We start from the raw sequence: 26,544 nt of genomic DNA, 5'->3' as shown, positions 1-26,544 counted from the left end.
TGACTACATGCTTATACAAATGTATTTTGTAGCAAAGAAACATAAGTGGGAGGGCTGAATCAGTTGACCCATCTCCTTTTGCCAGTAACTTCTCTTCTCTGCTGCTTTGAAGGCAGATGTGAAGGCTGGAGGTCAGGCAGCCATCCTGTGAAGGCTAAATGGCCATTCTAACACTGAGCAGAAATACAAAGGGAGTCTGAATTCCTGAAATCATCATGAAGATGCCATTTCAGCTCTTGATCACTCATCTTTGGACTTTTCCTTAGATGGGAAAAATTTTTTTTTGTCTAATTTGCTTAAGCACGGTTTTTGGAGTCCAAGTTTCTGCAGCTAAATTCAGATTCGCATTGATTTAGAACTTAGTATCTCAGGGGTGCCTGGGTAGCTCAGTCGGTTGAGCGTCCGACTTCAGCTCAGGTCATGCATGATCTTGCAGTTCATGAGTTCAAGCCCTGCCTCGGGCTCTCTGCTGTCAGCATGGAGCCTGCTTCGGATCCTCTGTCTCCCTCTCTTTCTCTGCCCCTCCCCTGCTCATGCGCACGTGCTCTCTCCCAAAAATAAACATTAAAAAAATTTAGTACTTCAAAGTAGTAGCTGCCAGTAACAAAATCTACAGTTTTCGAATTGACTCGATAAAGAGGGTTGGGCTTGGGGCCATAATAGTAAAACTATGGCAGACTAGAAAGTTGTCAGCCTTAGTTATTTGGTGGTGAAACATTTGGTCAAACTGTTGCCCCTGGTACTTTACAAAGTGGGCTCTGTATGAACCAAAACTGTAGGATAGGGCCGTTAGGTTATTTTTAAAGTTATAGGTGCTTTTAACCTCTCTACGTAGAAGGATCTATCATCCAAGCAGATACAGGGGGAGACAGAGAGAGCGATGGAAGGAAGCTACCCCCGCCCCTGCAGTGGCCGTTAACTGCCCTTGCACGGCCGTCTCGGGCTGGAAGAAGACTTTCCCAGATAAGCAAAAGTTGAGGGAGTTTATCACCACTGGAACTGACCTGCAAGATGTGCTAAAAGGGAGCCCTTCAAGGTGAAACAAAGCGATGGTAAACAGCTACATGAAGCCATGTCAAAATATAAGATTCTCTGGTAAAGGTAAATACATGGGCAAATATAATAACCTGTACTACAGGAATTTGGGTGCAGGCAAGGTGATACCTGCAGTGGAAGACTGAGAAGGTAATTCTAGAATGGGGGAGATCTGTATTTGCTAGATGCTGAAGGAGAGGACATGTAGAAAGAACAACTGAAGAGGCAAATGATAGAGGGGCTCGCCATTGGATTGAGGCCTGGAGGAGGTGCTATGGGGTGGGAACCAGGGCACCTGTCAGAGGAGACCGTCGGCGAGGAAGTGGACTGTTCCTCCCCGGCCATGGCAAGAGGAGGTCAGAGAAAGGCAAGCTGACTTTCTGCTGATGAGGGTGCTCCTGTAGCATAGGAGGAAAGAACTTTTTCTCCTGCAAACTTGAATATTTGGAAGCTAAAACAGTAAGCGGCAAGTTACCCAGGCCTGGAGGTCATCCAGAGAAAGGTGTGAGGTGGCAGTGAGGGCAGGGTGACATGGCTAGCCATAAGGTCCTGGCTTGGCAGAGACATGACTGAGGTGACACCAAGTTTGGCTGGGAAAATGGGGTTGGCTTGAGGGGCTCCTGGAAGCCAAGCTGAAGACCGAATGACTTTGGCAGAAGGAGGAGAACTGAAAAAAACAGAGGCTGTACTCAGAAAAGAGGATTTCCAAGTTTAAATACTTGAGAATGAAAACTGAAACTTTGGTTGAGTGAAGAAGGCATTCTGGGTGTGATCAAACATGTGGGAGGCTGAATAAGAGTAGAGATGGAAATTACTGAAATTGAAAGGAACAGTCTCATTTATTCCCCATGACATGCGTAGGAAACAGAACATGGCAAAAGTAAGGTACTAAGAGGTTAAGTAACAAGGCCAAAGTCATGCAGCAAGGAAATGGCAGAGTTGGGGCATCTAAGTGGCTCAGTCAAGTATCTCTGACTCTTGATCTCAGCTCAGGTCTTGATCTCACAGTCGTGAGTTCAAGCCCCGCATTGGGCTCCACGCTGGGTGTGGAGTGAACTTAAAAAAAAAAAAAAAAAGATGGCATGGGAGAAAAGACAGTGTCTCACAGGTGAGGGCAGGTTAAGGCAGAATTAAGCACAAAGTTTGAACAATGGAAAAGGAGTAAGGAAGGTTTCACCTGCATGAACCAGGTTCCTACATTTGGGATTTTTCTGTATCTCTTTTTCTGGGCCACTTTTAACAAAAGTGATTCTGTGGGGGTTATCAGTGTGTAGCACATGACAGCTTGCAGAGCACTTTCACTTTGTCTCTCAGCGCCTTCACGACCATCTCTGAGGGTAGCTACCATGATCATGCTCACTTTACTGAGAAGAAACAGAAGCCAAAAACTGTGATTTGGCAATGATCACACAGGAAGTGACAGATAAAGGCATGCAGTCCAGATGTTGTGTTGAAAGTAGGATTTCCTGCACCCATCATCCCTCCAGTGTCAAAGAAATCTCTAGCTCCAGCACCTTTCTGCCTGAATTGTCTGGGGCCAGAAGAAGTTCTGGGAAAATGAGGGGCCCTGCATGCCTGAAACCATATCTTTGGAGAGAACTATGGAGAATCTTATAAAATGGCAGAAATAACATAAGAGGCATAGCCTGGACTTTCAAAGAACTTATCAATGGAGGAGAAAGAATTGTTTTTAAAATTACAATCCAGGGGCGACTGGGTGGCTCAGTTGGTTAAGCTTCCGACTTCAACCCAGGTCATGATTTTGTGGTCCATGAGTTCCAGCCCGGTGTCAGGCTCTGTACTGACAGCTCAGAACCTGGAGCCTGCTTCCGATTCTGTGTCTCCCTCTCTCTCTCTGCTCCTCCCCCACTCACACTCTGTCTCTGTCTCTCAAAAATGAATAAATGTTAAAAAATATGTCTTTCAATTACAATCCAATATGCTAAATTCTATCCCATCCTGGCATGCACTGTACTATGGGACCCCAAGGGAGAAGCAATTTCTGAAAAAGCCTCCTGATAGATCAGAAGGCAACTGAGTTAGGGCATAGCAGATGGGAACAGTGTGCCCAGAGGCACAGAAAGGAGCCTGTAGCCCCATTTTGTGGGAAAATTGGGTGACTGTTAAAAAGCCGGGGGCGCCTGGGTGGCTCAGTCGGTTAAGCGGCCGACTTCGGCTCAGGTCATGATCTCGCGGTCCGTGAGTTCGAGCCCCGTGTCAGGCTCTGTGCTGACGGCTCAGAGCCTGGAGCCTATTTCGGATTCTGTGTCTCCCTCTCTCTGATCCTCCCCCGTTCATGCTCTGTCTCTCTCTGTCTCAAAAATAAATAAACTTTAAAAAAAAAAAAAGCCAAGTCACAGGGCCTTGTGTAGCAAGCTCAGAGCATCGGCCTAGTTACAGAGGGTGGTGGAGAATGGTATTGCAGAGTTTTGAAAAGGGAAGTGATATGACTGGGTTTGTGTTCTAAACAATCTTTCCAAAGAGAGGCAAGACTGGACACAGAGGGGCGCCTGGGTGGCTCAGTCAAGCATCCGACTCTTAATCTCAGCTCAGGTCATTTCCTATTGTTGCTATAACAAATGATGAGACACTCAATGGCTTAAAACAACACAAATATTTTACACTTAAAAAAATTTTAATGGTTATTTCTGAGAGAGAGAGAGAGAGACAGAGAGAGAGAGAGCACAAGCAGGTGAGGGGCAGAGATACAGGGAAACACAGAATCCAAAGCAGGCTCCAGGCTTTAAGCTGTCAGCACAGAGCCTGACATGGGGCACGAACCCACAAACCTGTGAGATCATGACCTGAGCCGAAGTCGGACGCTTGACTGACTGAGCAGCCCAGGCGCCCCAAGAAATAAACTTTAAAAAAAAAAAAAAAAAGAGTGGATACAGAAAAATCAAATAGAAGGCGGTTCACAGTGGTCCAGGTGAGAGGTGCTGGCTTGAGCCATGCAAAGAAAGCTAGAGAGGAAGAAGCCTATTTAAGAACATCCTTGTACATATATTTTTGAGCATGTATGCTGTTGGGTTACTGAATCATAGAAGATGCACCTGTTCAGTAGATGCCGCCCAGCTGCTCTCCAAAAAGGCTGGCCAATTTATGCAGGCGAATTCTTTAGAGCACCCCAACATTTTCCATTCTCCCTCAGTCTTCCTATAATGCCATTTCACATACGTTGCTCCATGAAGTACATCTGTAGATGGAGAAATGAAAAATCTTCATTTTAAGCGTAATTTCCCATGTAACTGTGTGCCCTCTCTCCCGCTGTGCCCAAGCTCTTTGGCAGATTGAAAGGTATGTTTCTTGCTTGTTATTAGTCCCAGACCATAAATCTAAGGATGCAACTAATATTATCTCTCTCTACTGTTTTTCTGAATCAACTCAATTTCGATTCCTCACCTCATCTCGGCAGAGTTGGGAAATTCTACCTGAGTCATTCTTGCAGTTCCTGCCTCCTTGAGACCAAGCGTAGGTCTTGGAAGCTTCCACAGTGTCAGACATCTAAGGAAGCCCCATGTGGTCATCAATTATCTGCAGTCTGTAAGTTGCCACTAAGCCTTTCTTCTGTGGGAAGCTGAGGAAACCTGCCAGACAGTTGGGACGCTTTGGGGAATTACCAGCTACTCAGAGCACTGCTAGGAAGGAAGGCCAGGGACCCAGTATTGAAGTAGCAAGGGCGTGAAGTACAGAGCTGGCCTCACTTTGGTGGGGTGTAGGGAGAAAGGGGAAAATACAAGAAGGAAAAATACAGCCTTGAGCCTATGGTGCCTAGAGAGATGAGCTGATGAACTGCTGGGTGGGTTTATTAAAACTGATAGAATATCAGAGTAAAGTGATATTGGAGCTTATGATTTAAAAAATAATTTGAGGGGCACCTGAATGGTTCAGTCAGTTGAGCGTCTGACTCTTGGTTTCAGCTCAGTCATCATCTCCCATGGTTTCATGAGTTCGAGCTGCGTGTCAAGCTCTGCGCTGGAAGCTCAGAGCCTGCTTGAGATTCTGTCTCCCTCTCTTTCTGCACCTCCCCTGCTTTCTCTCTCTCTCTCTCTCTCTCTCTCTCTCTCTCTCTCAAAAACAAACAAAAAATAGATGTCCCATATTGGTGGGGCACCTGGGTGATTGGTTGGTTAAGCATCCAATTCTTGATCTTAGCTCAGGTGTTGATCTCAGGGTCGTCCTTTCAAGTCCTGCGTGGGGTTCCACATGGGGCATGGCGCCTACTTAAAAAACATAGTAAATAATTATTAAAAAGAATAAATGTGCCCTGTTGGAGACCAAGGTCTCCTTAAGGGAGCCTTAGGACACAGACTAGGAAAAGAGACCCCAATATCTTCCTTTTGGTTGGAAAGAGGCACAAATGTCACCCACAGAGAAACCCAGCCATCTGGCCCCTGGGGCTTATGCAAGATGAACAGAAGGATTTGTCCATGAGAGTCTTACTGAGTGGGCCCTTTCCAACCTCCCGGGGGTATAAAGGGCCATCTTGAAGGATTGCTAGGGCTGTGGGTGTGGAAGGGCAGAGAGCAGGGCAACTGTTTCTCTGGAGTCCACCTAGCCCAGCCAATGAATAGGCTTTGTAGCAGGCCAGCATTTGAATCCTGGCCCTGCCATTTATCTGACATGTGATCATTCTGAACCTCACTTTACTCTCCTGAAAAATAGTCCCTGTTCATAGCAGCACTATTCACAATAGCCAAAAGGTGAAAACAACTCAAATGTCCATCGATGGACCAATGGATAAATAAAATGTGATCTATCCACACAAGGGATTATTATTCAGCCTTAAAAAGGAAGGAAATCCTGGGTGCCTGGGTGGCTCAGTTAAGTGCCTGACTCTTGATTTCACCTCAGGTCATGATTTCACAGTCATGAGATTGAGCCCCGTGACAGGCTCTGGGCTGACAGCATAGAGCCTGCTTGGGATTCTCTCTTTCCCTTTCTCTCTCTCTGCTCCTCCCCCACATGGATGTACACATGCAGTCTCTCTCTCCCTCCCTCCCTCTCTCTCTCTCTCTCTCTCTCTCTCTCCCTGTGTCTCAAAATAAATGTTAAAAAAAAGGAAGGGAATCCTTTCACATGCTACAACATGAATGAGCCTTGAAGACACTATGCTAAGTGAAATAAACCAGTCACAAAAGGACAAATGATTCTATTTATTTATATAAAGTATTTAGAGGAGTCAAATTCATAGAGGCAGAAAATAGAATGGTGGTTGCCAGGGTCTGGGGGGAGAGGGTAATGTGACTTTGTGTTTAATGGGTGCAGAGTCTCAGTTGAGGAAGATGAAAAGAATTCTAAAGATGATGGGGGTGATGGTTGCACAAAATTGTGACTATACTTAATGCCCCTGAACTGTGCTCTTTAAAATGGCAAAGATGGTCAACTTTAAGTTATGTGTATTTTGCCACAAATTTTAAAAAATTGTATGCCAGCTACTGAAGTAAAAGTACTCACATTAAAATAATAAGCGTCTAAGAGCACCCAGGTTGCTCAGTTGGTTAGGCAGAATCTTGATTTCAGCTCAAGTCATGATCTCACAGTGGTGAGATCTCACAGTGCTGGACAGCACAGAGCCTGCTTGGGATTCTCTCTCTCCCTTTCCCTCTGCCCCTCTCGTGCTCGCTCTTGCACTCTCTCTTGCTCTCTCAAAATAAATAAATAAACATTAAAAAAATTGGGGGCGCCTGGGTGGCACAGTCGGTTAAGCGTCCAACTTCAGCCAGGTCACGATCTCGCGGTCCGTGAGTTCGAGCCCCGCGTCAGGCTCTGGGCTGATGGCTCAGAGCCTGGAGCCTGCTTCGGATTCTGTGTCTCCCTCTCTCTCTGCCCCTCCCCCGTTCATACTCTGTCTCTCTCTGTCCCCAGAAAAATAAATAAACGTTGAAAAAAAAATTAAAAAAAAAATAATAAGCATCTAACTTCAATGACTCAAAACAGAGTCTGATTCCACACTGACATACAGTTCTTACTCCATCCCATAATTATGGGGTGAGAAGGCTGAGAGACATCACATGTAATAATTTGTATATCCTTCTTGGTATTTAAAAGTATGCAAAATATTCTGGAACTTTAAAGTTTACAGAAAATTAACTTCAAGCCTATCCTCTCATTTTATCCTTTCAGCATACTGAAATCATTTGAGATGTTGAGGTAAATGTAATATTCTATATAAGAAGAATACATTGCCTGTCATAAAATGGTATCTGTGATTCCTTGTCCCCAGAAATGGTTAAAATGGTAAGTTTTATGTAATTTTTTAATGAGACAAAAATAACAATAGCCTGCCTGGTTTATCTCTCCAGGAAGCTGGGGATGTTAGGGAGAGCATAGATAGGAAAGCCCTGGAGAAGACCCTGTAGAGAAAAAAAAGAGTATTCCATTCTGGTAGCCCCAACTTCAAAAAGGGTTAGTGTATCCTTTGTGGGTCCTCATATCTGTTGCCTTGACCCTCACATTTAAAAAAAAAATTTTATTTACTTATTTATTTATTGTTTGAGAGAGAGGGCACACACACTCAAGCGGGGGAGGGGCAGAGAGAAGGGGACAGAGGATCCGAAGCAGGCTCTGGGCTGACAGCAGAGAGCCCAATGTGGGGCTCAAACTCCCGAACCCATGAGATCATAACCGGAGCTGAAGTCCGACGTTCAACCGACTGGGCCACCCAGGTGCTTCTCCCCGTTTTTTTTTAAATTAAATAAACAACACCTCCTCTTTCTTCCTGGCAAGTTCTGGAAGGTCTCTGCTGCTTCCCTGTGTCCCACCATCCCCCAGCTTTGGCCCTGTAGTCTCCATCTAGTGGCTGAGGCTTTTGCACATAGGTGGCCTCAGCGACGGTTTCTGCTTTCTCTCTGCACCTCACACTTGCTGAGCATCCCCCCACCCCCATCCCACCCGACATCTCCTACTTCCCCAGGCAGCTAGTGTTCCCTGGCACTCTCACATTCCTTATTGTTATTCTCTCACTGAGAAGGTCAAGAGGGTTAATTGATGTCAACATTGTGAACTTTGTTCCTACTCTTAAAGATAATATTCATTAGCAGCTGTGTTTTGAAATTCGCATTGCCTCAACACCATTGTCTAGTGGTTTTCCACTCTTTCTGTGCATTACAATTACCTTGAGAGCTCTCAAAAACCACCCATACCGGGACACCCTCCCCAGCCTAATTAAATGAGGAGCACAGCGCAGTCTTTATTCTCCAGCAGGCATAATTACATCTCCATGTCTCTGTACGCAGTGGGTCCCAGTCCTTGACACGCAAAAAGAATCAGCAGGAGAGCTTCGTCAATAACCAGCCCCATCCCTCCCACGCTGAGGAGGGCTTAACAATCATAGTATCTTTTTAAATTTTCAAGAAGTCATTTCTTCCTGTACTCTACTCCCATCTCCACCCCCATTCTTTCTAAAAGCCCATTTTTCTCGAGTCACCATTTCTCAAAATATACTCCACAGTGATACCGGGGGAGTTGCAGAGAACAGGGGAGTTAGTGACTGTGGTTGGCTGATAATGGCTCCCAAAGCTCCGTCCAGTCCCAAACCCTGGAACCTGTGACTGTTATCTTATTTGCTTATTTGGAAAAGGGGTCTCTACGATGTAATTAAGTGAAAAATCTGGAGATGAGGAGACTATCCTAGGTTATCAGACTGGGCACCAAATGCCATCACAAGTGTTGTTGTAAGAGACAGGGGAAGATTGGACACACAGAAGAGGGGGCCATATGAAGATGGAGACAGAGATTGGAGTGATATGGTCACAAGCCAAGGCATGCTGGCCAACAGCCACCAAAAGCTGGAAGAGGCAAAGAATGGATTCTCCCCTAGGGCCTCTGGAGGGAGTGTAGCCCTGCCAACACCTTGACTTTGGACTTCTGGCCTTCAAAATGTGGGAGCATAAATTACTGTTGCTTTAAGACCCCCAGTGTGTGGTCATTCCTTATGATGGCCCTAGGAAGCTGAGACAGTGACCAGATAAGTTTGTTCACTCATGGTTTATAGCTGAACTTCACAAAACATTTCCCATGCTAACAGGCATTGTTTCCCAAACACAGGCCCTGGACGAGTACTCCCCACAGAACACACCTCGTGCTAGGTCACACACTAGACAGCAGCTATGACCGAAAGTCACAGCATTGCAGTCTGTGCATGTGCAAGACATTTATGCAAGAGAGAGTTATAGCCATACACATATACATCATGTATCTACCTTTTCAGAACCTACTGTGCATTCATTTAATAAACTCATTCAATAAATGCTTTTGAACACCTACTGACACATATGTCAGAAATTCTTCAAGCCGTTAAGGATATAGTGATTTAAAAAGCAAAAATCAGGGGCACCTGGGTGGCTCAGTCAGTTAAGCATCCAACTTCAGCTCAGGTCATGATCTCGCGGTTCGTGAGTTAGAGCCCCGCATTGGGCTCTGTGCTGACAGCTCAGACATCTGGAGCCTGCTTCACATTCTATATCTCCCTCTCTCTCTGCCCCTCTCCTGTTCGTGCTCTGTCTCTGTCTCTCAAAGAGAAATAAACCTTTAAAAAAAAGAGTGAAAATCAAACAAATAAATGAAAAGTGAAAATCATGTCTCTTGTGAAAAACATATTCTAATGGAACAGTCAATAAACAAACAGCAGGTAGCAATTAATGCTATGAAGAACACAAAATGAGCTGAAAAGGTATAGAGGGTACGGCGGGTATCAGAGAAGGCCAAGCGTTTCGTTAGGTGATTACCTAAATTAATCACATTGTAATCCTCTCAACAACCATTTCATCTTTCTAATGTGTGGAAGGTATTGCCTCCATTTTGCACAGGAGGCAACTGAGGCTCAGAGAAGTGAAGTGATTTGCCCAGATCATCCAGCTATGAAGGGGGTTATATGGGGGGTCCTGGGTGGCTCAGTTGGTTAAACATCTGACTCGTGATCTCAGCTCATGTCATGATCTCACAGTTTGTGAGTTCAAGCCCTGCACTGGGCTACATGCTGACAGTGTGGAGCCTCCTTAGGATTACCTCTCTCTCTCTCAAAATAAAAAAAAAAAATAAATAAAAAGGGGTGTTTGTATGGGATTGAAACTCAGGCCCACAGACACCACTAACTACATTTAAAGTCCATTTACTATTACCATGCTACATAGTTTCTGTGCTCAGTTGGACTCCCACTGAGATCTTCCAGAGCCAGCCTTGGCTTTTCTATACCAGCGGAATGAATGGCCCCTGGGGTGAGAAGGCTGGAGATCGGATAGGCAAAGGGTACTTCTAGTCAGAGACTTGCCCTGCAGAAATTACGTCAGTTTATTTCTGTGTTTAGAAGGTAGACATAGGGTACTGAAATTTCTTGCTTCCTACCCTGAGTCTTCTCACCTCTCCTTTCTGTCTCACCTGGGGTCCTCAGGGAAGAGCCATGGGATCCAGAAAAAGAGGAGTTTCTGCAGTTTTTATTTAAGTGTATTTATTTTGGGAGAGAAAGAGCAGGGAGGGAGACAGAGAGAGGGAGAGAGAGAATCCCAAGCAGGCTGTGCATTCACAACGAGTAGCCTGACACGGGGCTCAAACTCACAAACCCTGAGATTGTGACCTGAGTCAAGCTCAAGAGTCGAATGTTTAATAGACTGAGCAGCCCAAGTTCCCTGGATAAAAGGAGTTTTTATGGTTTCGTGGCTCTGGGCTGCACTTCTGGGTCCTGGAGAGTGGGTAGGACTCAGGCAGAGACGAGCTAAATGTTGGAAAGTTGGGTTATGCTTGCAACAGCATGTGGTCCCATTTGGCTAAGATATAGGATGCCCAAAGCAGAGTGAAGAATCAGGTTGGGCAGGACGCTGAGGTCAGATCATGGAACAGCCCTCTTTCTCTGGGCTGGTGTTTGCCAAAGCATGTCAGGCAGACGACTTGTATTTTGAGATAGTAATAGCAATGACGGAAAGTAAAAGCAATGTGAGAAAGTAAAGACTCCTTGTCAGTAAGTTGGAGCTCAAAGAGACTAAACAAATCCGTTTTTTTTTTAATGTTTATTTATTTATTTATTTTTGAGAGAGAGAGAGAGTGCATGGGAGGGGCAGAGAGAGAATTCCAGAGGGAGAGAGAATTCCAAGCAGGCTTCATGCTGTCAACATAGAGCCTGACATGGGGCTCAATCTCATGAACCGTGAGACCATGATCTGAGCCAAAACCAAGAGTCAGACGCTTAACCAACGGAGCCACCAAGACGCCCCTAAACAGATCTCTTTTATGCCAGACTTCCCAGATCCGACATGAGCGCAGAGGGCAAGCTGAGGCACCACCGTGGATACCATCCTCATGGTGAAGGCAGACCAGAGACCTACCAGGGGCAGACTGGACTGGGGGTGGTCAATCAGTGCTGTGGATTCTGGCTCTGGATCACCTTCTCAACCCTCTGTGCCCCCCCGCCACCCCCACTTCAGCTAATACGCTCCCTCCACTTCATTTCCCTGCAACCACCTACCCCCCGAACTTTCTCCCTTCTTCCGCCTCACCCCTCCCTCCTCTTCACCCCATCCTGGGCCTCCTCATATGCAAGTGCTTCTCCAGCTATACTATAAGCTACAGTAATTTATAGATAGTCTTGGTGGTTATGTAAAAGACCTCTATCCACTAGCAAATATGCAAAAATCCATCTGAATTCCACAAAAGGTTTGTCTTAAGCCACCTTCCAAAAATATCTAGAATTTTTTAAAATATCATTTGCCTTCTTTTTTTTTTTTTCTTTTTTTTTTTTAGACCCAGACAGGCTCAGCTTTGAGCTTTACCATTTACCACACTGTTAGTTTCCATAGTAACAACCCCCTGTTGCAGACTCTGGTCCTTCATCTTCTGTCCTGGCCCCCAACTGTGGAATGCTGGAGGTGCACCCTTGTTCCAGGAAGGGGCCCTGCCTTGGTTTCTCCCCCAGTCCGCACACTGACTCAGCCACTCTGGAACCTTGGCTGGGGATTTGGGTAATAAGCAGCACACTCCAACGCCAGGCCCCTGCCAGGGGTGAGCTTCAGGGTCCCGTTCTTCTCTTAAATTCACATAATGACCTCTTCAAACCTGAAACAGTATAGAAGTATGCTTAAAAGTGTGTACTTTGAAGCCAGACTGCTTGGTTTGAAATCCAGGCTCTGTCACCTATTAGTTGTTTAGCCATGGGCAACTTATTTGACTCTATTTGCTCATTAAAAAAATTTTTTTTTAATTTTTTTAACATTTATTTTTGAGAGACACAGAGAGAGACAGAATGTGAGCAGGGGAGGGGCAGAGAGAGAGGAAGGCACAGAATCCGAAGCAGGCTCCAGGCTGTGAGCTGTCAGCACAGAGCCTGACATGGGGTTCGAACTCACTGGCCGAGAGATCATGACCTGAGGTGAAGTGGGACGCTTAACCGACTGAGCCACCTGGGCGCCCCCCAAAATTTTTTTAACATTTATATATTTTTGAGACAGAAAGAAAGAGAGAAAGCGCTCATGCCCGAGTGGAGGAGGGGCAGAGAGAGAGGCAGACAGAGAGGATCCATGCTATGAGCACAGAGCCCAATGAGGGGCTCAAACCCAGGAACTGTGAGATAATGACCTGAGCCCAAATCAATGGTCTGCTGCCCAACTGACTGAGCCACCCAGGCTCCCCATTCTCATTTTTAAAATAGGAATATATGGGGTTCCTGAATGGCTCTGTTGGTTAAGCATCCAACTTCAGCTTAGGTAATGATCTCACGGTGTGTGAGTTCAAGCCCCGCGTTGGGCTCTGTGCTGACAGCTTGGAGCCTGGAGCCTGCTTCAGATTCTGTCTCCCTCTCTCTCTGCCTCTCCCCTACTTGTGCTCTGTCTCTCTCTGTCTCTCAAAAAATGAATAAACATAAAAAAATAAAATAAAATAGCAATATAAATAAGGGTGCCTGGGTGGCTCAGTCAGTTAAGCATCCCAGTCTCAATCTCAGAATCGCAAGTTCAAGCCCCACATTGGGCTCTGCACTGGGCATGAAGCCTACTTAAAAAAAAAAGGAATATAAATAAAACCTATGTCAAAGACTTGTTATGAGGATATGTATGCATAAAGGTGCTTCAAATAGCACCTGGCACATAGTGCTACCTAAGCTTTACTGGTTAATACTGTTGTTGCTGCTGGCTGTCTGTCTCATCATCGACAGGTATTTTGGCTAACTCAGGACTTAATGTGGTATTCTGTGATGAGAAACTTATGGGTAACACAGCCAGTTTGGTGTCCCCTCAAACTTCTTTAAAGTCCCTCCCCCCAGAAGCAAGGACGAACTTCTAGGCCAGTGCATTTTGCACCCACAGCTCAGAGTACACAGCCCCACTCTCAGCCAGGCTCTTCATCTGGAAGGGACCTCCCGCCCCACTGCCCATGAAGACTTGGGCACTGCATTCAAATGGGCACCCACGCCCCACAGTCAAAGGCATCAGCACTCTGACCAATTCTGCAAGTAAGGCAGGGGCAAGGCTTCAGCCTTCCAGGCTGAGGTGTGAGGGACCTCAATGCAAATGAAGCTTCCCCCATGGGTGTGCCCAGTCCTGGGAGCATGTCAGCAGCCACAGGGAGGAGGGTAGCTAACAACTCATACATGGCACTAACCATGTGCCAGGCATTGTTCTCAGGACCTTTACACATACAGCAGGTCGCCTTTTCTCATCCAGAGAGGAAGCCAGAGCACAGAGAAGTGAAATAAACAACCTGTGCAAGCTCATACAGCTAGGAATGGCAGAGCCAGGAATCTGAGCCAGTGTGGTCCACAGCCCACACGCTCACCAGCACTGCCACACAGCCCCACGTGGGGCCAGTTCAGCTTTGACCATCGAGCACCAATGCCTGTGCCTTTGTGCATGACTTAGTGTCCGGTTGGAGAGATATGGGGTTAACACTAACAGGAGGCAGGCTCTGGACCTGCATAGGACCTGTGGACAAAGCCCCCAAGACCAACGCCACATCTTGTTGGGATTTCAGGAAATTTGGCTAGTTGAGGAATTTCCCAGAAGGCTCAAGAGTCCAGGCAGGTAAAGTCTAGACGGGATCAGGCCCATCATCAAGAGGCTTTGTGCAGGGTCCCAGGAGGGCAGCATAAAGCACACCTGGGGACACTCCAAGGTAAAGACCCAGGGAGGGACACTAGTCAGCAGGGACACTAGTTGCTCAGTGGACTACCTTTGGGGAGGGCACCATGGTTTCCAGGGTGTACCTTTTCCTACTCCTGAGAGCCCAGCAGCAGCCAAAAGCTCTAGCCCAGACTGTTCTTCAGGGAGAGAAGCCTTCCTGGCAGTGGCCTCACCCGCTTTTTTTTTTTTTTAAAGCTTATTTATTTATTTATTTTTGAGACAGGGAGAGAGAGTGTGAGTGGGGAAGGGGCCAGTGAGAGAGGGAGACACAGAATCCGAAGCAGGCTCCAGGCTCTGAGCTGTCAGCACAGAGCCCCGATGCAGGGCTCGAACTCACAAACCACGAGATCATGACCTGAGCCAAAGTCGGAAGCTTAACCTACTGAGCCACCCAGGCGCTGCCCCCCCCCACCCTCCCCCATCCCCGCAACCCCGTTTTGCGAGCCTACTTCTATTTAGGAAAAAGAACTCTAGGTTCTCCTCTGGTGACACCCAGATGCATGGCCCTATCCCTTCTCTTCAACCAGCCTGAGCCCAGCATGGGGTCGCCCTGAGAGTCTCAGGCACAGCCTACATTCTTTGAGGGGCGCTGAGTGGCTTGGAGAGCAGGCAGCTCTTCCTGGCTCAAAAGGCCACAGGGGAAGTTGGGAGGAACTCAAGGCTGAGAGGTTTGAGGTAGCCAGAGGGAAAAGGGAAGAAACCCAGGAATCAGGAATTAAGGTGAGCCTGGCTGGGAGATTAAGTGGGTACTGAACTGCGGGAGGAGGTGGTGCTTCTGGGGACAAAGCCAGAGGCCACAGCCAGGGAGCCTTTGTTCCCAGGCAGCCTTGGCCCCCGCTTTCTTGGCACAAGGCTTCTAAGCTGGTCCGGGGAATAATAGCATGTGATGCCAAATCCATCCTGTGTGAGAGAGGTTCTTCAAGTAACTTTTATTTTGATACAATATCAAACTTACAGAAAAGTTGCAAGAATAGTACAAAGGACTCCCTCACACCCATATCACCAATTATTTGCATGTTGCCGTGTTTGCTTTATTCTTTGTGCATCTTCTCTCGCTTCGTGTATTTGTTTTACAAGTCATATGTAAGTAAGTTGCAGATGTGATCTCCTTTCACCCTTAAATATCTTTATGTGTATTTCCTACAAACAAAGACTGTTTTTACATTGTCAAAATTAGCAAAATAGTATGAATATAAGGGATTTTTTTTTTAAATCTCATCTCTGGGCCATATTGAAATTCCACCAACTGTCCCAGATTTTTAGCTGACTTTTATTTTCCTTTTGGATGGCTTTAAAAAATTTTTTAAGATTTTTTTTGTTTTTTTACATTTATTCATTTTTGAGAGACAGAGTGAGACAGTGCACAAGTGGGGGAGGGGCAGAGAGAGAGGGAGACACAGAATCCGAAGCAGGCTCCAGGCTTCGAGATGTCAGCACAGAGCCCAACACGGGGCTCGAACTCACGAGCCATGAGATCATGACCTGAGCCGAAGTCAGACACTCAACTGACTGAGCCACCCAGGCATCCCTAAAAAAATTTTTTTAAGTTTATTTACTTTGAGAGAGAGAGCGAGCGAACGAGGGAGGGGCAGGGAGAGAGGGAGAGAGAGAATCCCAAGCAGGATCTGCACTGTCAGTGCAGAGCCCAATGCGGGGCTTGAACTCAGGAACCACAAGATCATGAGCTGAGCTGAAATCAAGAGTCAGACACTTAACCAACTGAGCCACCCAAGCACCCCCTCCTGTTTTTTAAAAAGAATTTTAAACATTTATTTATTTTTGAGAGACAAAGAGAGACAGAGCATGAGCAGGAGAGGGCCAGAGAGAGAGGGAGACACAGAATACAAAGCAGACTTCAGGCTAGGAGCTGTCAGCACAGAGCCCAACGTGGGGCTTGAACCCATGAGCCATGAGATCACGACCTGAGCCGAAGTCAGACGCTTAACTGACAGAGCCACCCAGGCGCCCTGCCCCTCCTCTTTTTTTAAAGTTCATTTATTTATTTTGAGAGAGAGAGAGCACAAACAGGAGAGGAACAGAGAGAGAGAGGGAAAGAGAGAGAATCTTTTGGATGGCTTTTTAATCACTCAGCTAATACATCAGTATGGTCTCTGTGTAAAACATTACAGAATAAAGCCAACATAGTCCTCTTTGAACATCACCCTTGATCCCTGTCCCTCTAACCTTAAAAGGTATAATAGATTATAGTGTAATGGATAAGAGCATGTCTCTGCCATTTGCTGGCTGTGTGGCTTTGAGCAAGTTTCTTAAACTTTGTGTTTCTGTCGTCTGTAAAGTGGGGATGATAGGAGTAATAATGCCGTAATTACTGCATCACTATGACCATCAAAGAAATTCATCCCAATAAAGCTCTTAGAACAGAGCCTGGCACATAGTTAAGTAATCAATAAATGTCAGCTGTTTTTTTTAATGTTTATTTATTTTTGAAGGAGAGAGAGAGAGACAGAGCATGAGTGGGCAAGGGGAAGAGACAAGCAGGTTCCAGGCTCTGAGCTGTCAGCACAGAGCCCGATGCAGAGCTCAAACTCACAGACGCAAGAACATGATCTGAGACAAAGTCGGACGCTTAACTGACTGAGCCACCCAAGTGCCCCTGCATGCTATTCTTATTATCCTGTTTGACCTTCCTCTGTGGGCCAACCCAAGGGAATGCTATGGCCAGATGTTGGGCCTGCCGATGACTTTGTTCCAAGGGGTAGCCCAGCTCACCAGTGCAGAGGGACATCCCCCAAGTGTTCACTATGGGAGCAACTGGCACTCAAGAATCTATCAAGAACAGGCTTCCATAATTGGATGTGTGTGCATTAGCAATGTTGCCACCTGTCCGTCTGGAGAATGTGGATAGTCCTGAGCTGTGATGGAGGCCCAGGTACAGGGCGGGATGGAAACAGATGCACGCTGACCCCATGTGTGACCCCAGGGCTGGTCTGCAAATGGGATGGGACTTCTGGGAGCACTTAGCAGATTTTTGTTTGGTCATCTAGGTCTCTCATCTTGGAGGTTCTGACATTTCTTCTCCCTGGTCAGTGAGGAGGAACAGGGCGAGAATTGGGAGGTAGTGAGCTTTATCCAAATCTCACTCTAGGTCACAAGCACCACTGGGTGAGCACCTGCCCTCACACAAGACACCTGGTTGGGACCGTGTGGTGACTAAAGTGTGGCTCTTAGAAGAACTGGCCCTAGGGGCACGTGGGTAGCTCAGTTGGTTAAGCGTCTGATTTCGACTCAGGTCATGATCTCATGGTTCATGGGTTCTAGACCCGCGTCGGGCTCTGTGCTGACAGCTCTGAGCCTGGAGCCTGCTTTGGATTCTGTGTCTCCCTCTCTCTCTGCCCTTCCCCTGCTCATACTCTGTTTCTGTCTCTCTCAAAAATAAGTAAACAAAAAAATTTTTTGAAGCGATCATGTGTATGAAAATAAAGGCTTGCTGAATGGAAGCTATTTTCAAGGGACAGGATGATAGGAAGATCAGTGAACGACCACTCTCCAGCCCTCTCTACCCTCCTCTCTCACACATAACTACTTTTTCAGCCAAACTGCCCCTGGACTGACAGTCCTTTCCTTATGTCCTTGCCTTGGCACCTTCTGTTCCCACCACCTGAGTTGCCTTGACAGATGGCAGCAATGTCCTCTTGCCCTGGTCCCAAAAAGAATGAGTGCCCACAGCTTGGGAAATCACCCGCACGGGCCTGGACTGCCTGAGCCGCAGTCTATGGCCCCAACACTTAGAATGGCCTTGCCTTCCAGTAGGGCTTAGAGCTGCAGGAAGCAGCTGGGGAAGAGGGGCAGAGAGGGGGGCAGTCCCCAGTGCCTGGGCCTTACTATGACCTAAGCTCTTCTTCTCTGGGGAGAAGGGCCAGCAGAAGGAATCCCAAAGTCCCAGCACTGTCTGGGGCAGACCCAGACCCCTTCCTGGGGCTAGGACTCTTGTTGATTTCGTATAACAAAGCCCCTGTCACAGCCTAGGCCACTGCCTGAGCCTCACAGGAAGCTTGGGCCTCCCTGAGCCTGTTCCCCTGACAGCCAGGGGCTTTTGGAACAGGGACCCCAGGGGACATTCTGAGGATCTACGAAAGAGGCTGTGAGGCAGCAGATGCTGAGAGGAAAGGGGAGGAAATGGCCCCCTTCCCTGGTCAGCCCAACAGAGAGCTGTATAGAGGCCTCCTTCCTGTGAGGGACTGGGCCCAGAGCACACACTTCTGAGCCTCCCATCTCCCCAAACCACAGCCCAGAGGTGTGAAAAAAAAGAAAAAAAACAGGGGGATGGGTGGCAGAGAAGAGACAGGTGCACATTTCACACCTTGACCACAGGTGGGGCCCGGAGCAGCTTCACTCTGACTAACTTCCTCCTCAAGCTTCCCCAACTGGCTGCTCGGGAGGGCAGAAGCAGGGGGCACATGTACCAGAACTCTGAGGGCAGACTGCTGGCTAGGTGGCTCTCCCCAAGGGCCGGGCCTGCCTGTGACGTGGTCTGGGGCTGCTTGGGACCCAGATTAGAGCGTCAGACAAGGGTTTGGCTAGGCACCTCGACAAAGGCAGTTCCAAGGCATCTGAGCTGAGAAAGACAGCGGGAGCCTGCCCTGAACCTGCCATTCTGAGACCCCGGAAGGGCCGACCTAGAAAGTAACCAAAATGAGGAGGAAACCACTGCTCCCCAGGCACCTACCCTGGGCCATGCACCTACACGTATTGTATGCAGTCCACACAGCAACCCCAGCCCACGTGTACTATGTTTCTCCCTACTTTTCAGATGAGGAAACTGAGGCAGAGGAGTGAAGTGATTTGCCTGAGATTACACAGCACGGAAGCCAGAGGACTAGGCAAGGGGCAGGCTTTCTGGAGGCCAAGACCACACCTGCATGCCCCAAAAGGCGGGCACGCTCTATCCCAGGGCTCACCTGACAGGAAAGTCTCCCAGTCACTATGTTTGTAGTGAATATCCCTCTCACTCTGCATTCTCCTACTATGTGCTGGGTCCTGGAAGGGACCTTCCCACCATATCTGGGCCACACGGGAGCAGTGACAGCAGCCAGCCCCACAGCCCAGAATGGCTTATGAGGATACGGCCCAGCTCAGAAAATCTCCCTGCACCCTTTCAAAACTCCTGCCCAACCCTCTCTCATTTCTCCTCACCAGCAACCTGGGAAGGTGGGGAGCATTGTCCCCATGTGACCAATGGGGACTAGGGCACAGGAGGGGGACCAGGGATCCCTAGACTTTGACATTTCACATGGCCCAGTGGCACTCCAACATCTATTTGGAGGCCCCACATTTGGATTGTCCACTTCGGCCAACACAAGATCCTTCTAAATCTATCAGCTTATATTCACCATCATTTCATAAAGAAAAGATCCTTTTAATACCAAAAAGGGGATGAAGGACATAATTGCAGAATACAAGACCCTCCTTGAAATTGAATAGACAGAAGGGCGCCTGGGTGTCTCAGTCAGTTAAGCGTCCAACTCTTGATTTCGGCTCAGGTCATGATCTCATGGTTCGTGAGTTCAAGCCCCATGTGGGGCTTTGCGCTGACAGCACAGAGCCTGCTTGGGATTCTCTCTCCCCTTCTCTCTGTTCCTCCCCCACTTAAGCGCGCGCGCTCTCTCTCTGTCTCAAAATAAATAAACATTTAAAAAAAAAACCCAAATTGAACAGAGGATTTTATTATCCTCACTTCTTTCACGTGCAGAAACTCAGGGAATGGAAACTCTTCTTGACCAGCGTCCAGAAACCGTGGTGCCAGCTCGTACCCTTCTTCCCCACCCTGCCAACTCCTACCCTTCCTAACTGCCGAGGCTCCTGGAGTCGCCAGTCCTGTCCACTTGCACTGCTCCTGATGTCCTGCAGGCCCTCACCTCCCTCTGGCCCGCACCTTGCAGTTTGACAAGCTGTTTAGAGCAAGGATAGTTGCAGCTCCTGCGCACAGGTGGAGAAGGGGCTCGCTGCCTTGCCAGTGTGTGTCTTGTCAAGAAGTTTCAAGCGAATTCCAAGCCTGAGCCTGGAGGCTCTGGTGAAGCACTCTGACTGAAAACCAGACCCCAGAGGACTGGTTCTGCCTCTCTCCGTCTCTGTCTCTGTGCCTCTCCTTCTCGTCTGGGTGGGAGAGAGGGAGAGAAGAGACTACCTAGCAGAGGCAAGGCGAGTTAGGGGCTGCCTTTCCCGGCTAAGGAGAACAGGGTAATAGGGAAAGGAGGAGAGGGCAGAGGGCAGAGGGCAGAGGGCCGGGAGGGGGGGAGAAACTGTTGTAGCACACCACCATAAAGGGCCTGATTTGCTCTACAAATGCTGTTTACAGCTTTTCCTTGAAATTGAGAGGGTCCACATACTCTTCCCCAACCCTCTTCTTCCTGTCGCCCCAGGAGCAACTGCTCTCATGAATTTGTAGTGTCTCCAATCCCTAATTTTTTGTTTTGTTTTGTTTGTTAATTTTTACTTTTTGTTAAGATTTTATTTTGGGGTGGGGGCGCCTGGGAGGCTCAGTTGTTTGAGCGTCCGACTCTTGTTTTTGGCTCAGGTCACGATCTCATAAGTTGTGGGTTTGAGCCCCGTGTCGGGGTCTATGCTAGCAGCATGGGGCCTGTTTGGGATTCTCTCCCTCTCCCACTCATGCTCTCTCTCTCTCTCTCTCTCTCTCTCAAAAGTAAATAAGTGAACATTTAAAACAAAGATTTTTTTTTAAAGTAATCTCTACACCCAACGTGGGGCTTAAACTCACAACCCTGAGATCAAGAGTTGCATGCTCCACCGACTGAGGCAGCCAGGTGCCCCTCCAGTCCCTGTTTTAAACTTCTAGAACAAATAGCTGTATCCAAAACAATATGGTCTTGCTTTGTGTGTGTGGTTTTCAGAATTTACATAAATGGCGTGAAACTCCACATGATAATTCTGTAACTTGCCTCTTCCGCCATGTGGTCATTGGATTTTCTAGCTCCAGCCATGTCAAAATATATAGCTTAAGTTCATTTGTTTTTATCTGCATGAATAGATTATAGTTTATCATAGTTTATCAGAGATCATCCACTTAAAAAAGCAGAAGGCAGTGGGATGAGCAGTAAAAAGAGAGTCAGACAGCCGTGGGTTCAATCCCAGCTCCCACCCTCACTTGCAGTGTCTGGTGAAGCCCTTTCCCCTTTCTGGATTAGCCATGGGGAATCACTCCCCATCGCCACCTCACAATGGATTTGTGTGGTTTGAATGAGGCAGTGTCAGAGAAAGTACCTAAAGCACTGTCTAGCACATACCAAGTTCATTACTAGTAGTTCCCTTTCCTCATCCCCTGTTGAGTATCGGGAGGGGCAATAGTGGAGGACTTGTAGTGTGAAGGCTTTCTTCAAAATATTTTAGTTTGGGGAGCCTGGGTGGCTCAGTCGGTTAAGTGTCCGACTTCAGCTCAGGTCATGATCTCACGGTCATGATCTCACGGCTCATGAGTTCGAGCCCCACGTCGGGGTCTTTGCTGTCAGCACAGAGTCCACTTCAGATCCTCTGTCCCCTCCTCTCTCTCTGCCCCTCCCCCACTACGGCTCACTCTCTCTCTCAAAAATAAACATTTTAAATAAATATTTTAGTTTTTAAAGAAGGTTAATCTCTTTGACAGACCTAAGACGTTTAGCAATGCAATCTACAATTATGCAAAGATCCACTCCAGCCCAGGACAGGTGAGCACGGGTGCCAGGGTATTGAGCACTGACTCCACCAGTGCAGGAGAAGTTCTTGCCCCTGGCAGCAGGGCTGCCCTCCGCCTCATAGACACTCTGCTTCTCCAGATGCCCCACCTCAAAGGACCTGTTTTTCCCTAAGCCCCAGCCTTTCTGGTCCCCAGTTTGTGACCGGGTCCCCCCGCAGCAGCGTTCCCAGGGGAACGGGCCAGGAGTTCCTGTGGCCTCGGTTCTAGGGAGGTCTGGCATAGACAAGCCCATGGAAGAGGCTGCCGCCAACAATCATGTGAAACCCTCACTTCCTCCGTGTAGTGCAGGTTCCCGACCACAATCACCAAAGCAGAGGGGCAGGCAGCACACAGCCCTGCAGGCAGAGCATCAGCCCAGCAATGGTCCTTGAGGTAAGTGCTGCTGCCCAGCCGGTGGGCACAGGAGCTCAGAGTGGAGGGCCCGGGAGACCAGGGGAAATGTCAGGGCTGGCTCATGAGCCAGGGCCACCAGAGGGCTGGGTGAGTAGTAGGTAGATGATGCAGGGATTGCAGTAGAAGGAGCCCTGGGACGGGGAATTGGGAATCCACCTCGGCCAGGGACTTGTGTATGACCACAGGTGCGACCCCTCCCCTGTCTGGCTTCCGGGCCTCATCTGCAAAATGATCCCTGCCGCCGTTGGCTTCCAAGGCGCCCTTTGGCTCTGACTTGGAACTTACCCTTCCATGTGGGACTGAACTGGCACTGAGAAGGCTGGCAGCTCTGGGGTCATGTGTAGGGTAATGGGGTATGGAATATTTCTACCCGAGCTTGGTGGGAGAGCCCCCAGGGGGTGGCAGGTGGCATCCCTGAAGAGGAAGGGAAGAACAGGAACAGAAAGCAAGTGACAGGGTCAGGGGGAGGACTTCAGTGATTTGTGGAGGGGCCCCACGGGAGGCAGGAAGTTGGGATCCCTAGACAAGGGCTAAGGAGGGAAGTGGGGGGCCAGTGACTGACCCGGAGAGGGGACTGCGGGGAGGTGCGGGGGGAGGCAGGTAGTAGCACCAGGCGTGGCAGGGAAACAGAAGGGCAAGCCAAGCCGTGAAGGCAGAGCGAGGAAAGGGGGCAGGGAGGGCTCCTGGCACAAGGGTGGGAGGGAAGCCTTCCTCTGGCCCACAATCCCTGGTCTAATGGGATGGCCCACACAGGTGAGAGAGAAGCGGTGGTTGATGTGGGAAGTTACCACCCCAGCTCCCGGGCTGGGCACAGAGTTCAATAGGCGGGGGCTTGGACAAAAGACAGGAACTGGGGCCTGCCGGACAGAGGAGCTACTCCAGGAAACGCTCAAAGGAGTCCCTTGCCTCCCTTGCCACAGTCCCTTGCCTCCTTCCCTCCCTCTGCAGATGAGTGAACACCAGGTGTTCGACGCCTCTGAGCTTGCCTTCCTCCTGGAAAACTGTAGCTCCTCCTATGATTACGCAGAAAACGAGAGTGACTCCTGCTGTGCCTCCCCGCCCTGCCCGCAGGACTTCAGCCTGAACTTCGACCGGGCCTTCCTGCCGGCCCTGTACAGCCTCCTCTTCGTGTTGGGGCTGCTGGGCAATGGCGCGGTGGCGGCTGTGCTGTTGAGCCAGCGGGCGGCCCTGAGCAGCACCGACACCTTCCTGCTCCACCTGGCTGTGGCCGACGCACTGCTGGTGCTGACCCTGCCCCTCTGGGCAGTGGACGCAGCTGTCCAGTGGGTCTTCGGATCTGGCCTCTGTAAAGTGGCGGGCGCCCTCTTCAACATCAACTTCTACGCGGGGGCCCTCCTGCTGGCCTGCATCAGCTTTGACCGCTACCTGAGCATAGTGCATGCCACCCAGCTGTACCGCCGGGGGCCCACCGCCCGTGTGGCCCTCACCTGTGTGGTTGTCTGGGGACTCTGTCTGTTCTTTGCCATCCCAGACTTCATCTTCCTGTCGGCCCGCCGTGACGAGCGCCTCAATGCCACCCACTGTCAGTACAACTTCCCGCAGGTGGGCCGCACAGCTCTGCGGGTGCTGCAGCTGGTTGCTGGTTTCCTGCTGCCCTTGCTGGTCATGGCCTATTGCTATGCCCGCATCCTGGCTGTGCTGCTGGTCTCCAGGGGCCAGCGGCGGCTGCGGGCCATGCGGCTGGTCGTGGTGGTGGTGGTGGCCTTCGCCCTCTGCTGGACCCCCTACCACCTGGTGGTGATGGTGGACACCCTCATGGACCTGGAGGCCTTGTCCCGCAACTGTGGCCGAGAAAGCCGTGTGGACGTGGCCAAGTCAGTCACCTCGGGCCTGGGCTATATGCACTGCTGCCTCAACCCACTGCTCTATGCCTTCGTGGGGGTCAAGTTCCGAGAGCGCATGTGGATGTTACTTACGCGCCTGGGCCGCCCTGACCTAAGAGGGCACCAGCGGCAGTCGGCATCTTTCCGCCGGGATTCATCCTGGTCTGAGACCACAGAGGCCTCCTACTCGGGCTTGTGAGGCTGGATGGGGGGGTGCTCCTTTTGCCACGCAGCCTGACTGCCCCCACGTTCCAGGCTCCTCCGAGTTCCTCCCTCCCTCTCCCTGTAGCCTCATTCCCCACGCACGCACACTCCCGAGATTCCCTGGTGGCCCCGGCATCACCGGGTCTCCCAGGGAGGCACCCCCCTGGCTCTGGGGGCTACGCCACTGCTGCTCCTTAGCTGCCAAGCCCTGTTGCCACTTCAGAGGTGGCTGCCTTGGGGCCCTTATTGCCTTGGCTGCTAGGAGCCTCACTGCCCTCCTTATTCAGTAACTAGACCTTGGCCTTCCCCATGTACACAGAGCAGGAAGCCAGCAGCATAGAAGCTGTCCCTATAGGGTCTTGACCCAGGCCTCCAACTCAGCAGCGACTGTAGCTGTGGTCCCCAAGGCCTCTGTATTTGCTCATGTTTATGTCTAAAATTCTGCTTAAAACTTTTCAATAAATGAGATCATCAGGACCAGGGTGTGTTAGTAGTGCATCATTTATATCCAGCCTTGCCCAGGCTCTGGGGATGCATTTCCTATTCTCTTTGCCTGGCCCCGGATCTACGCCAACCGATGTTGCTTGTGTTAACGTCTATGTCGAGCCCCCTCTCTGCCCTCTTGGGTACTCCTGTCACTCACAGGGAAGCACTGGGGTAGATGGGTGCGGGCTAACAGTTCACTGGACTGGCTGGACACCACTTAGGCATAATTTGGGGAAGGGCCTTCGGACATGAATAAGACATGGTCCCTGTGCTCCAGAAGTTTAGGCCAGCAGAGAAGACATGGGGAAGAGTAACAATACGAAACAGTCTAGGCCACAAGGTAAATGAGTTGTCCCTAGACCGTGAACCCGGGTCTCAGAGCCCTGGGGCTGGAGCCATTTGGGAAGGCTTCTGGAAGACAGAAATGAGAAGACCCCAAAAGGCAAGTGGGGTCTCCAAGGACAGAGAGAAGCAAAGACAGCATTTCTGGGTAGAAGGGAAGGCAATAGCAAAACTGCAATGCTTCCTAGTACCGCAAGTGGCCCGAGTTAAGGGTTCGGGTGAGGGAAGGGTTGAAAATACTCAAGGTTGGTTTGGGATCAAGTGATGGTATCAGAGAGCCCAGCCAAAGGCTGTATGTAGCTTTATACAGGGAAGAGGAGATGCAGGCTTTTTCTTGGATAGTGACATGGGGCTGGACGAAAAGCACCAAGGTTGGAGGACTTGAGGACAGTCATTTGCACATAAGCCACCCGGAGGCACGGGTGGGCAATCGCTGAGGTCGATGTGAGTAGAAGAAATGACCAGGGCTCCCCAGAAGGGTAGGTGGCAAGCCTACAGTTAGGACCCTCCCTTTGCAGGGGTGGAACCGCTGCACTGTCAATTCCCCCTAATTAAGCCACCAACGTGCCACGATCCAGTTTCACTCATCAGCTGGGCCTTTGCTGAGACTGAAGACCTGGATGGAAGCGGGATCGGCAGGGAGGGACCTGGGGATTTAGCCAGGGAAGCTCATGTCACCCTGCACAGGCACCCAGTCCCTTAGATGTGTGGTTAGCCTTGAGTGCGTGGCCACTGAAAGACTCAAAGCATCCGCAAAATGAAGGAAGGATGGAAGGAAGGAAAAGGACAGAACACATCGTGCCCATAAAAAATATCAGTGATGCTAGACTAATAAAGATGTTTGTGGGGGTCTGAGGGATGGGTCCCAGAGGTATCCACCCTCAAATCCCCAGAACTTGTATGTTACCTTACATGGCAAAAAGGTTGCTAATAAGCTGACCTTATAAGTAGTAGATTCTCTTGGACCATCTATGTGGGCCCCAAGTCATCACAAGGGTCCTTCAAAGTGAAAAAAAGGGAGGAAGAAGGGGAGAGAGGGAGAGGGAGACAGAGAGAGAGAAATGTTGTTGGCTTGGAGGACAGAAGGGGAGGCACAAACCAAACAACACAGGTGCCCACTAGAAGTTGGAAAAGACAAGGAAATGGATCCCCAAACCCCAGTTCCTCCAGAGAGAAACCAAGCCCTGCCCACACCTGGATTTCAGTCCAGTGAGGTTGGCACCAGATTTTTTTAATGTTTATTTTTGAGAGAGACAGAGCATGAGCAAGGTGGGGTGGGGGCAGAGAGAGAGGGAGACATAGAATCCGAAGCAGGCTCCAGGCTCTGAGCTGTCAGCACAGAGCCCAACACGGGACTCAAACTCACAGACCACGAGATCATGACCTGAGCCAAAGTTGGACGCTTATCTGACTGAGCCTGGGGTACCTG

At 49.3% G+C, this 26,544-nt stretch overlaps 1 protein-coding gene across 1 annotated transcript; it reads left to right on the top strand.

Annotated features, from left to right (window-relative positions):
• The first annotated feature begins 21,897 nt into the window (after positions 1 to 21,897).
• On the top strand, positions 21,898 to 24,764 carry CXCR3 (C-X-C motif chemokine receptor 3). Its single transcript, XM_004000623.5, has 2 exons — positions 21,898 to 22,218; positions 23,188 to 24,764. The coding sequence occupies exons 1-2, from the start codon at positions 22,207 to 22,209 to the stop codon at positions 24,280 to 24,282; spliced, it is 1,107 nt and encodes a 368-aa protein (XP_004000672.1). The 5' UTR covers positions 21,898 to 22,206; the 3' UTR covers positions 24,283 to 24,764.
• The last annotated feature ends 1,780 nt before the right edge of the window (positions 24,765 to 26,544 follow it).

This window comes from Felis catus, chromosome X (assembly GCF_018350175.1).
Source record: "Felis catus isolate Fca126 chromosome X, F.catus_Fca126_mat1.0, whole genome shotgun sequence".
Classification (NCBI taxonomy): Eukaryota; Metazoa; Chordata; class Mammalia; order Carnivora; family Felidae; genus Felis; species Felis catus.
This window is presented reverse-complemented; position numbering and strand designations above follow the sequence as displayed.